Here is a 13,767-nt window from a genome sequence, read left to right on the forward strand (position 1 = left end):
GAAAAGATGATTTTATATTCCTCTTTTTTAGTCAACTTTAGCATATAATCTATATAGGGCTGGTCTAACTGTCTTAATGGATGAAAGAGCTTGGTAAATGCACTCACTGAAATGATGGTACTGGTATTCCATGCACCATTAGGGTTGATGCTCTTGATAAAGTCCAGGCTCTTTAAGTGGAGCAGGCTGTTAGTTGTGGCTATACCACCCTCTCCCCCCCCCGGCTGTTAGTTGTGGCTATACCACCCTCCCCCCCCCCAATATTATCATCATCATCATCATCACCACCATCGCCTCTGCTTGATGTGTTCAGGATCCTCCAGCTCATCCAGGCTGCCAAGGTCCAGCTGAACACAGCCTGGAGAGCCACCCCTTCCGTGTGGGTGAAGAGCACGCTGCCCAAGGTGTTCAACAAGGCTGTGAGTATATGATGCTTTCATACTCATTCAGGAGGCAGGAGGGTTGTGCCTATAGTGGGAGGGCCTTTGGTCAAAATGAAATGTCTTACGTCAACCCGATGCGTTTCTTTCTTGCTTATTTACGTATGTCTTTTGGGCCATCTTTGCCCTTATTGTGACAGGATAGTGAATAGTGAGAGATGGGAAGTGAGTGGGAGAGAGATGGGGTGGGATCGGGGTATGTCCAGGGAAGGACTAAAACTGGGTCCCCGAGGACACTTGGACTCAAATGTGGCATGGGCGCTGCAGCCAGCCCCAAACGCCCCCATTTGGCTGGGGTTTTTTTACAAACTGGGCACCATCTTTGTAGCCTGGTTTCATCACTTACTCACTTCTAGGCATCATGTTACCTTGACTATAAATTGTGTCAATGTGTTACTGTAAGTGTTAAGACAAGTTGAGTGAGGTTGAATAAGTTGAATTTAACTCAGACAAAGCATCAAGATGACTTGTTTAGAATAAGGTGAATTTGTTCAGTTCTTTGTACAGTGCATGCCTTGGTTTGTAGTATTGCTGCAGTGAGCAATACATTAGATCAATACTAGTCAACGTTTAAAGGCTTTTAGTTTGCTCTCGGGAGATTACTCTCCATTACCCCACCAGCTAAATTTCTCATAAAAAAGCTATTAGCTGCATTTACATGGACACTTCTATTCCGATTAGAAACGGAATAACACCTCAATCGGAATGAAAATTGCTTTCCGTGGTATTGTGTTATTCCTCGCACTGCTTTGAATGAGGCCCCTCATGTTTATTTGTTCAGGCAGTGTTTGTGGTTTTTAACAGCCGTGAATATGAAGACATTAACTAAATAAATAAATAACGAGGAATTATGCCGTGCAGTGAACATCTAATACATTAGATCAGGAGTTTAATGATACAGTGTGCCTCAACATTAACTTAGACATGGGGGCGCTGTGGTGCAGCAGGCTACAGCGCCCGAGGACACTTGGACTCAAATGTGGCATGGGCGCTGCAGCCAGCCCCAAACGCCCCCATTTGGCTGGGTTTTTTTTTACAAACTGGGCACCATCTTTGTAGCCTGGTTTCATCAAATTTACTCACTTCTAGGCATCATGTTACCTTGACTAGGTGAAATTGTGTCAATGTGTTACTGTAAGTGTTAAGACAAGTTGAGTGAGGTTGAATAAGTTGAATTTAACTCAGACAAAGCATCAAGATGACTTGTTTAGAATAAGGTGAATTTGTTCAGTTCTTTGTACAGTGCATGACTGCCTTGGTTTGTAGTATTGCTGCAGTGAGCAATACATTAGATCAATACTAGTCAACGTTTAAAGGCTTTTAGTTTGCTCTCGGGAGATTCCCGTACCATTTACGGGTCCGAGTGCCCATGGGGACCCAGGTTCGATTCCGGCCTGCGGTCATATCCCAATCCCACCCCATCTCTCTCTCCCACTTGTTTCCTGTGTACCTCTTCACTGTCCTATACTAATAAAGGCAAAAAGGGCAAAAATATATACTTAAGAAAAAAAAAAAAACATTCACTTAGACATGATTTAGCTGATGTTCTCCCACGACCAGAGATGAGAGTGGCCTGGCTTCTGAGGCTGTTTGATGGAATTGCTGAAGAGCTTTATATGATAGATGGATTGATCATTGATCTTGGAGTATACATGCATGGTTCACAGGGACAGATGGCACAGATTACCTTCTGTGCTGGAGATGACTCTGTAATGTCCCTTATACAGACATAGTCACCCTTGAAGCTGCTATATTCAGGTGTGCTGAACTCTAAGCAGTACTTCAAGACAAACAGTCAAAGAATAGAATAGAATATATACCGCATATTGGAAACATTACATGCTACATGCCAATGACATATGGGTATTTCCACATCCAGGTGTCATAGCATTAAGACAGCACAATGGGAACACCAACAAAGAAGAGGCCGTTCACCCTGGAAGTGGACGATAGGATGGACAAAGAGCGTGCTCAAAGCAAAGGACAGGAAGCAAAGGACTGCAATGCCTCTTCATCTAAAAATGCCATGAGCCCTATGGACTCTGAATATCAAGAAGACCTAGAAGAGACAACTTCAGACTTAAAGATCAAAATCAACAAACATTTCATCAAGTGAGTAGAATTCAACACAATTTGTAAAATTCATTACACTTTATATAAAACTTTATTTATCTTCAGAGAATACAAATGGCATCTAAGTGTACAAAGGGTTGCTTGCTTAATGTATATTGTATGAGGGCATCATCAGAACTTCTCCCCCACAAGAAAGCCTTGCCACCAAAAGTTTGAGAACCCCTGATCTAAGTTGATGATAGTCCATTTTAAGAGTCTTTCCCGTAATACACCCAAACATAGGCTGTCTACATTTAACTGACATGCTTTGCTAACTACTAAAATTGGTACTGTAAAAAAGGGTCATGATTGGGCTCAAAAGCAACAAGTGTTGATTAAAATAGTTCATGTACTGTACAGTACATGTGGTGACATTTTACATGTTTGGACTTTTCTGTTGCTGATTCATAACAAGTTGGAGGTAGGCTCCTTACCTAATTATCTAAAAACTGTAGTTTTTCATATAAAAAAACTCCTCTCGTGCAGGGGCTTCAGAGGAAAAACAGGTGAAGCTGCCCAAGACAAGGACAAATTTGACATGAAAAGGCTCTTTTCAGCAGTTTCTAGTGGAGAGGTTGCTCAGCTCGAAGGACTGGAGCAGTACCTGCAGCGGGCCATGAAGCACCTGACTGACTCTGAATGTAAGGCTGAAGTTGACTTTCACAAAGCAGAAGCATACAGCGCTGCTTAATGCTAAAGTTGACTAAAAGAGGAATCTTTTACTCTGTTGAAGGCCTAGTGCTGAAACGTCATTAAGTGCTTTTTCCTACCCCTTATAATTTTGAACCCTTAAAAAGCTGCACCTGCAAAAAAAACAACCTTATCAAGGTGTGCAGGTACTTTCTTGACTAAAAGAGGAATAAAACTCATCTTTCGGAAATTGATCTTAATACCTTAATTTATAAAATGAAGAGAAACCCAGCCTTTATAAGGACATCAATGAATAAATGTTCTTTCTTAAAATACAGGGGGCGTAAGTATACACACCCTATATGTTAAATTCCCATAGAGGCAGGCAGATTTCTATTCTTAAAAGCCAGTTACAGTATTTAATGGATCTAGGGTACCATGCATCCTGATAAAGTTCCCTTAGCCTTAGGAATTAAAATAGCCCCACATCACCATATACCCTTCACCATATCCAGAGACTGACATGGTTTTTATTTCAGTTAGCCTAATAGCTGAAAGTACTCCATGCCAATCTCTAGGTATGGTGATGTGTATGTGATGATGTGGGGCTTTTAATTCCAAAGGCCAAGGGAACTTTATCAGGATGCATAGTATGCTGGATATATGAAATAACTGGCTTTCAAAATTAAAAAAAATAAAAAAAATAAAAAATAATCTGCCTGGCACAGTGGGAATTTAACATAGGTGTGTGTATACTTAACAGGTGGGTTAACTGGGGATTTTCTCACCCCTGATTGATACATCATCAATCACAAAGAAAAGTGGTGTCCTTAAAGGTTGATTTAAAGATTCATTCTCCATTACCACTGGTTTCATGGTATCCAGTTTACCGTTGACTGCTTCTGTGTTGTGTAATATGATTTTATTTTATTTGTTTCAGGCCTTGACAAAATCATTGATTCAAATGCTTTTCATGATTCAACGACTCAGATAAAAAGTAGTTTTGTACTACCTATACAATTGCAAGTTTTCTTGTTTGATCATTAATGTGTCTTAACTTTGTGTAGATCGGTCCAAGGGAAAGACTGCTCTACTCAAAGCTCTCTTAAATCTGAAAGAAGGCAGAAACCATACAGTAACATTGCTCCTTGATATTGCGGAGAAGATGGATGATTTGAAGGAATTTGTCAATGCAGCGTATACAGACATTTATTACAAAGGTGGGAGTTCATGCATATTATGCATATTATTGTTAAAACCTTTTGCATGCAAGACATTAGCATGATGTATTTTCTTCTCCCCTGTAGGCCAGACAGCCCTTCATGTAGCCATTGAGAGGAGGAGTCAATTATTTGTTGAGCTTCTGGTTCAGAAAGGAGCTGATGTCCATGCCAAAGCCTGTGGGAAGTTCTTCCAACTGCATGATGGACCCTGTTTCTATTTTGGTGAGATCTCAAAGGGATCAGACCATGATGTCCATTTGAACACAATAATCAAATAAAAGCATGCGGTTTGTGTTTGCAGGAGAGCTTCCACTTTCGCTGGCAGCCTGCACCAACCAGAAAGACATAGTTGACTTCCTTTTGGACAACCAATTCCAGAATGCAGATGTGCGGGAGACAGACTCTCAGGGCAACATAGTACTCCATGCCCTGGTGATGGTAGCAGATAACAGCCCTGAAAATACAGATTTTATTATTAAGATGTATGACCACATCCTCACCAGAGCTGCCCAGCTTCACCCAAAAGTCAAACTGGAGGAGATTGAGAACAAGCAGGGCCTCACACCAGTTAAACTAGCAGCCAAGAAAGGCAAGATTGAGGTGAGATTAGATTTAAATTGCATTTGTTTGCTAGAAGCATTATTCCTGGCAAAAGGCTTCTATTTTGATAACACCTTGATTTGTTTATCCATAACCCATTGAACAATTCTCTTACTTCTTCTCTCCTCTTCCTTCTTGTTTGATTTTTTTAAAAGTTGTTTAAACACATGTTGCATCGAGAGTTCCAGGATAAGGACACCAGACATCTTTCCAGAAAGTTCACGGAGTGGGTCTATGGGCCGGTTTACTCCTCACTGTATGACTTGTCATCACTGGACTCCTATGAGAAAAACTCTGTTCTGGAGATAATTGTTTATGGCACTGAAATCCCGGTAAGTCAATGTGAACAATTGCTATGTTTTTTTTTTGTATATGTTCATGACCATTGGGTAGATACCCTTTTATTTTGTCGTGGAAGAAGGGTCAATATGTAGCCTGGAGGGACCCAGACGAACCTTTGGCAAATTTGAATCTGCTCTGCAGGTCTGTCTGGCAGAGAGGCCATTCCAATGTTCTTAAAACCTGGGCACACATTTGTCATCTCCTTCATTGCTCTAATTGGTTTAAGGTATATCCAATTCCATCCAGAAGCATTTTGATCTGTGACTGTTGCTGACACCCCTTGGAAATGGATGAACCTTAAATGAACCTTGTCTAGACCCAATCTTTTAAAATTTGTCTGGTGCTAACCAGGCTAGTCAATATGATGGAGAAATCAGAATTATATTATTTTGTATTAATATAATATTTGTATAATTTTTAATTAAATCATAGCCCAAATATTATTATTAATAATGAGGAAATCTGTATTGAGTTGACCTTTAGGTTCCTGATAGGTATGTACTGTACTTAATTTTATAGGAATTTGTGTACATCCCCACTCACAACACAATGTGGTGTATAAATAACATCAAAATTAAAAGTAAAACAAAGGCTGTAGCCTACCCTATAGCTCTAATATTTGAGATTTCATGCACTACATTGTATAGATTCATACAGACAGATACTTCAAGTAGGAAATCAACTGTGATTCCAGAATCGTCCGGAGATGCTTCAGGTGGAGCCTCTCAATAAGCTGCTGGAGGAGAAGTGGAGGAGATTTGCTCATCCAATATTTCTCTTCAATTTCGTGGTCTATCTGATATATCTCAGCATCTTCTCCATCGTGACCTATCCCTGGAAACCAGAATCAAATCAAACGAATCAAACTGTACTGGTCAGTCATTCACTTTAGCTTAATAATTCATGTCTGATAGCGTTGAAAAAAACCCCAACTCTATTTGGTCTGATATGCACTATTGCTTTCATCCGTCCCAGCCACCATATCCACTAGAGAAAACACTAGACGGTCACTTGCTTCTGTCAGGACAAGTCATACTTCTCTTGGGCTCTGTGTATTTCTTTTTAAAAGGGGTAGGTATCACAACTAACATTGGAGCCCTTTTTGAAAAATAGTTTGGGGCAAGATATTATTTATATATAAGCTCTAACAGTGTACTCTCTGAAGTTATCAGATTTGAGAAGAAAACGACCAACTATTGAAAGTTTCCCAGTAGATGGCTTATGCGACCTCCTTTTGTAAGTCACGCCTATAGTCACTCTCTGAACTCCTTTTGTAATGGTACATTTTGTAGTTGGTACAAGATTCCCTATGAGAGATTTACTGACATTTAATTTTCTGCCTTACAGTTTCATCCAGGCAGTGCTTTTCCTGGCCTCCACGGTGCTCTACTTCTGTAGTAGAAAAGAGTACCTTGGGTGCATGGTGTTGTGTCTTGCTCTCACATGGATCAACTTACTCTACTACTCCAGAGGGTCTAAGAACATGGGCATCTATGGAGTCATGATACAGAAGGTGGATTTCATTGGATTGAATATAGTATATTCTTTTTTGATGCATTTAACCCAATTTAACCAAATTAGTGAAAACACACAGCACACAGGGAACACACAGTGAGGTGAATCACACACTAACCCAGAGCTGCCTGCCCAACCAGCGGCGCTCGGGGAGCAGTGAGGGGTTAGGTGCCTTGCTCAAGGGCACTTCAGCCGTGGACTGGTCGGGGATCGAACCGGCAACCCTACGGTTACAAGCTCAAAGCCCTAACCAGTAGGCCACGGCTGCCCACAATGCAGTTGTTTATATTTGTGTCAGGGTTTCCTGAAGACTTTGAGTGTTTCTCAAATAATCACCCATGTTCTTGCCATTCTAGGTTATTATTGGGGACATTTTCCATTTCTTTGTGGTCTACATGGTGTTCCTGTTTGGATTTTCAGCAGGTACACAGATTTCTTCCAAAATGTTTTCAAAGCTTATCATCCTCATGTTTTTTAGTTTTTTTTTTCCACAATTGCCTCGCTATGTTTCCCAAAAAACTGCCAAACTGTAAGTGGATTTCTCAAAATGTCTTGAGGTGCACAAGTGACTACATGATGTTGATGATGTGACTGGCACCTGTAAGACAGGAAAAGTTGGCCCTCGAGTTGGGCCATTCAGCCAGAGCATGAATCAGGTACATTACCTTTGTGTAAACCATCTTAATGTCTTTTCCACAGCGGTATTCACTCTATTGGATAAACCACAGGAACAACCTGAACAGGGAACACAAGTCGCTTGCAAAACAGTATCTGTTACAAACTTCACTGCCACCGCTCTGGAGCTGTTCAAGTTCACCATTGGCATGGGGGACCTGGAGTTCACTGACCGGTACCGCTACAAGGAGGTGTTCTATGTGCTGCTCATCTCCTACATCGTCCTCACCTACATCTTACTCCTCAACATGCTCATCGCCCTCATGAGCAAAACTGTGCAGAGGACTTCTGATGAAAGCACAAACATCTGGAGACTACAGGTACAGTGTCTGTCTGTGCTGTAACGTTACTATATACAGTATGTCTGTGCTTCTGGAAGACCACCTTATGATTCTCAATGGTTGTACAGTACCTATGATTTCATTTGTTCTCAGCGAGCCACTACCATCCTAGATATAGAAAGACATCTACCAAAGTGTTTGAAGCGCAGACTTCGCTCTGGAGTGGAGAAAGTCTTGGGCAAGGGGAATGTTGAGGAACACCGCTGGTGCTTCAGGTGACCTACACATTCTGCTGACCCACATATGCATACATACTGTACATACACTGGCATGATGAAAACATTAGCTAAGCTTTAGCTAAAGGATGTACATCAGAGCCACACGACTGCAGGTGTGGCACATTAGCAGTTCTAACTCCTAGTCAGGGTGGTGGTAGAGTAGTCGGAAAAGTTGTGAGTTCAATTCCAATTTTGCCCTTGAGTATAAAAACAACTGAGGGTTTATTAACGGTAGTTAACTTCAAACTTTTGATTGAGAGGAAATTACCGTAATTTCCCGACAATTAGCCGCGGCTTATACATTGATTTTGCAAAATTTCTTCAGCTATGAGGTTAATACAGGGGGGCAGTTAATATGGTGTTAATATGCTTTTGTTTCGTTTAACTTGCATAAAACACTGTCCTGCGGCTTATACACAGTGCGGCTTATATGCGGGAAATTACTGTACGTGAATTGGTGCGGTTTTGGGCGATGAATTGCATCTTTGTTAACTGATTTGCAAAAGGGTGGGGAAAATGTGTCAATCCAATGAGAAAGGGTTAACACATTTGCAAGACGTGTCTGAGACAGTGATGATTTCCTGATTTCTTTAAGCAGGTCAAAGCATTCAAGAAAAACTGTAAAATAGTTTTGCTCTCAATCAAAAGTTTGAAGTTGTTAACTACCGTAAATAGACCCTATGTTGTTTTCTCTCGGGAGTCACACGCTGAGTACAATAGCCCTTGTAATATAATTGACATACAGTATGTAGCCCAAGTCACTTTTTTGTCTTCATGAACTTATGCTAACAATGAGTAAAGTTGGTGAAGCATGGTGATGTTTCTTAATTTCAGAGTTCAGGAAGTAAACTGGAACAAGTGGAACGCCGACATGCGCATCATCAACGAGGATCCTGGGAACCAAGAAGTCTGGATGCCTCCTGTCAGTCCAAGGAGAGGTATAGGCTATTTCTGTAATTATGCTCATGCCTATCACAGAACATGGGCCCTAATTTCAATGCTGGGCAAAGTGCAATGTCTTAATTGAAGGTGATTTAATGACAAGGAAAAATCTCTAATTTATCACCATGAATAAAGCCTTAAGCACACACATCAATGATGAGTCCACTCAAACCTCCTGCATGCAACACGATAGCTGTACAGTAGTTCATGCATAAAAACTTTGTTAACAGATCTTGCACTTTGCCCGCCTTATAGCCCCTTGTATCTAACAAATCAATTCTCCTTTCTTAGGCGTTGTTTGTATGTTTGGTGTTGTTATTATTCTTTTAAACTCTCTTTAGTCTATTACTAATATGGATATTGTTCTAATGTAGACTACTTTAAACATTAATTTTAAATTTAAAGTAGTGTTTATTGATCTCATTGTAAGTCAATTTGGAGAAAAATAACCATGAAGATAAACATGATCATGAACACCTCCTAGTAGATATGAATGGCAGCCTTGGCTGATGATTTCATTCCCTTTCCTTGTTATTTTTGGCAATTAAGGATTCAGGATACCTGTTAGGATAAATGATATAGGAATGGGGAGTCTGACTCTGTGTGTCTCTCTCTCTCTCTCTCTCTCTCTCTCTCTCTCTCTCTCTCTCTCTCTCTCTCTCTCTCTCTCTCTCTCTCTCTCTCTCAGTATGAGCACCCTCATATTGGGATTAACATAAATAACTGCATGCTGACTCTGACTCACCACAAAGGTTTCGCTTCCCGTCTTTGTGATGAGCTCTATTTGTTTACAAAGGAACAGTTTGATCACCGGGTAACAAAAGGAGCTATAACTGGATGAACTGCATAGTGGCAGTTTCTAAAATTGTGTTCACAACACTGCAGTGATGCTAAGCTATTGCTCATATTTGTTTCCTAAGTTGGTTTCAAAGCATAAGAGTTGAGGTTTTCCCTCACAAGGGTGGAGGGGAGATAGATAAACCAACTTGTTTTACAACAAAACATGTCAACACACAGTTATAATACAGGGGGATGCTGTGGTGCAACTGGTTAGAGCGTTCGTACCACATTTGGGTGCAAGTGCCCACGACTCTGACCCAGGTCATTTCCTGATTCCACCCAATCACTTCATGTCAGTCTCTCACTCTCCTATCACAATAAAGGCAAAAAAAAGCAGCAAAAATCTACAAAAAAAACCAGTTACGCATTGGATGGGAGCATAGCTAATATATGTTTTGAAATGGGTGAGTGTGTTAATACATTTTTTATACTCAATCCAACAGGAAGAACCTTCCGAGGCGTCCTGAGGGACTTCACTCATCGTCGGCCTCATCAGTCGCAAGAGCAAAGAGAAGAGATGAGCCCTCAGCCAGCACAGTCATATTTAATTGAATAACTGCTGTCTTAGTTCACCAGCAATCAGATAGATGTGTCACTCTTCATCACTTATGAATTGATTCTGATACGTGGGACGGTGGTAGCGTATTGGCTAAGGGGCTGGGCTAGCATGCAGTGGCCTGAAAAGTTATAAGTTCAATATCTAGTTTCCACTGTTCTGCCTGGATAGCCTGACCAGCCAGACCCACATCAAGATGTAGGGTCTGGGAACTCACCGTAAGCAGGGCTCAATCGGAGGGGTGGGATAAACAGTTGTCTTTCAAATTCCCTCTCCGCAATAGGATAACGCTAAGCGAATCATCTTCTTGTTTTCAAATAGCAGGATGCGTAACCTTCCCTCTCCACGCAATAGTATAGCGCTAAACGAATCATCTTCTTGTTTTCAAATAGCAGGAAGCGTTACCGTCGCAACTTCTGGTCACATGTCAGTCACCATTATGTTAAGCCCGCCCACCAACTCTATACACGCTGTGATTGAACCACCCGTTTTCTCAGTTTCTCAGCTCCTAAGTTCAATGGATCGTGCCTAGACTGCCCCGCCAGCCAAATTACATTTGCTGCCGCTAGGGGCGTCTAGATTTCTAGGCTACTGCCTGGAGGCACTGAACTCCAAGTTGCTCCAGAGACAATGGCCCTTGTAATATCATTGGCATGTGTAAGTCGTTTTGGATAAAAGTGTCTGCTAAATGTGTAAATCTAAATGTGAAATTATAATAGTGTTTGTAACGGATAAGGCATCACGTCTGACATGACAGGTCAACTGAGGTCAAGTCCATCTATGGAGGCTTTCATTATGTCAACTTAAAGCTGCCGTTGGCAAAGATGTTTTTGATCATATTTACTAAAACCGAAAGTATGCTCCGACAGAACAACATAAATCAACTGGTTTTGGGGGGGGGGGGGGGGGGGGGGGGACACACCTCTACCTCCACCTAGAGTCTGTTATTTGTTTTGCAAAACTCAAACACTCCCGGTTCTTCTGGTCCAGTAAGTGCAGGGCTGTATGATCATTGGCAGATCTGAACAACAATCACAGTTTGTGTACATCGCGAGCACAAACACGATGGGAGGGTGCCTGGTGGTATAGGGAGGGTCATGTCATGACAGTTGTATACATTCAAAATGTTGTCCCCTCAAACTGCCAGACCTGCCAACGGCAGCTTTGACTGAAGTCTTTTTTGATAGGCTGCTTCCATATGGATCTTATAAAGTCATAGATATGTTTGCTCATATACATGTTTCCTCACAATATTCATTGGGATCTCATGTTAAACTATTGCACCATGTTAAGTCTGTTTGTCTGCAGTTTGAAGCAATTTACCATTCCAATCATCAAACAATATACTAGCAGCATGATGCCGATCATGTTCGGAGCATAGGGGTAATGATGACAAACAGATGTCCCCAAATGTATTAGCCTTAACCTACTGGCCAACCATAGGAGCTTCCTTTTAGGACATCCCTGGCCTTTCCTCCTCCAAGTGCTCATGGGAACCCGGGTTCAAGTCTGACCTGGGTCATTTTCTGATCCCACCCCATCTCTCTCTCCCATTCACTTCCTGCAACTCTCTTCACTATCATATCTGAAGAGGCAAAAATCCCCAAAAATATACTTTAAAAAAGAGGTATAAGAAATGGGAGATTTGGGATCTTTCAAGAGGGGTCTAAAGGCATATCTCTTCAACATGCACTTAGTTTATTAAGCACTTCTTATGGTTTATGGTTTGTATATTATAGTATTGTGTGTTTTCATTTGGCCATTAATTGAATTTACGTTGTTGTTTATTATTGCTGTTCTCCCTAATGTAGTCTGACCAACTTGTTCACTGTTAAACTATTTTTTGTATTGTATTTGTATATCGCTTTGGACAAAAACGTCTGCCAAATCCCATAATCATTATCTGTAACATGATGTCGCCATGCACTACCTGAAAAAAATAAAGCATGCTTATGAACTTCTCAACAAACTGCCACATGGTGTCATCATGTACCACCTGTAGAAAATAAAACATGCTCATGAACTTCTCAACAAACTGCCACATGGTGTCACCATGTACCACCTGTAGAAAATAAAACATGCTCATGAACTTCTCAACAAACTGCCACATGGTGTCACCATGTACAGTACCACCTGAAGAAAATAAAGCATGCTTATGAACTTCTCACCTTGCTCCTCTCCTTTCCATTCCATACTCCTGCAAACTCTGTACATCAAAGGTCTTACAAGGTAGATCCTTGGTTTTTCAATAATTGCTGAAACTAAAATTCTTACTTAATTCCACAACATATTGATATTCTCTATAATATTTTCTTAATATTCTCTACAGGTCAAAAACTTGTGTGTAATTCGAAGACAAGTAGCAATTGACAAAGTATTCCTTGCTGCTTTAAAATGCATGTGTATACATACAGAACAAATATACTGACTGTGTGTGTGTGTGTGTGTGTGTGTGTGTGTGTGTGTGTGTGTGTGTGTGTGTGTGTGTGTGTGTGTGTGTGTGTGTGTGTGCATGTGTGTCTTAAATTGTGTAATCTTACTTTCAACAGCTACATGGAAGCAATAACTAAATAAACATTTTACCATCTCAAAAACATTGTCATAGAGGTCTTGTGTCAAATTAAAACATTGTTCAGAAAACCCATTCATGCCTTAATCTTCATCAGGGTTGATTACTGCAATGGTCTTTTCACAGGCCTAAAAACACCATAAAACAGCAATGACTGAATATGAACACATTACTCCAATACTGAGGGGTATTTCAAATGCGTGGTTCAGTGACCAACTTGGGTTAAATCTCCTAATAAGAGTTTTATGGCTTCATTCTCCTAACAAAATAATGCTAAAGGACTCTTGTTGAAGGTTTACTACTTACTCAGGTTTGTCTAAACCACATACTTGGAAGACCCCCCAGAAGTCCCTGCACTGGCCTCCAGTATTACAAAACACTAAATGGAACAGGAACTAATTACCAAGGCCTATCAGACATGCTTTAGCCTATACACCTTCAAGGGGACGGTTTCCCGATTACGTTCACTCTTGGCGAGCTACGAAGACTCCAAAGGTAAACTTTACCAAAGCTGTTCACCTTAATACTGTCGTGGTTCCCGACCTGCCCCTTAGGAGTCTTCTCACGAATACTTACACAACCTAGCCTCCAAGGAGGCTCTGTCCATCCTGAAAGTGCTGAATTGGTTGACATGGATCGCTCAGAAATCTATTTTCACTGTATGTATGTATGTATGTATGTATTTATTTATTGTAGTATGTATAAATTATATAATTAATAATGTGTGTGTGTGTGTGTGTGTGTGTGTGTGTGTGTATGTGTGT

General features: G+C 40.9%; 1 protein-coding gene across 1 annotated transcript; it reads left to right on the forward strand.

Annotated features, from left to right (window-relative positions):
- Positions 1 to 2,343: 2,343 nt before the first annotated feature.
- LOC134079751 (transient receptor potential cation channel subfamily V member 1-like) lies at positions 2,344 to 10,345 on the forward strand. The gene is made up of 15 exons (XM_062535829.1): positions 2,344 to 2,552; positions 3,039 to 3,193; positions 4,250 to 4,402; positions 4,490 to 4,627; positions 4,707 to 5,005; positions 5,161 to 5,337; positions 6,042 to 6,215; positions 6,323 to 6,418; positions 6,513 to 6,583; positions 6,695 to 6,860; positions 7,219 to 7,285; positions 7,562 to 7,857; positions 7,972 to 8,093; positions 8,931 to 9,018; positions 10,322 to 10,345. Exons 1-15 carry the CDS (start codon positions 2,344 to 2,346, stop codon positions 10,343 to 10,345), a joined length of 2,235 nt encoding a protein of 744 aa, XP_062391813.1.
- Positions 10,346 to 13,767: the final 3,422 nt, after the last annotated feature.

The sequence above is a fragment of the Sardina pilchardus genome, chromosome 5, assembly GCF_963854185.1.
Source record: "Sardina pilchardus chromosome 5, fSarPil1.1, whole genome shotgun sequence".
Taxonomy (NCBI): domain Eukaryota; kingdom Metazoa; phylum Chordata; class Actinopteri; order Clupeiformes; family Clupeidae; genus Sardina; species Sardina pilchardus.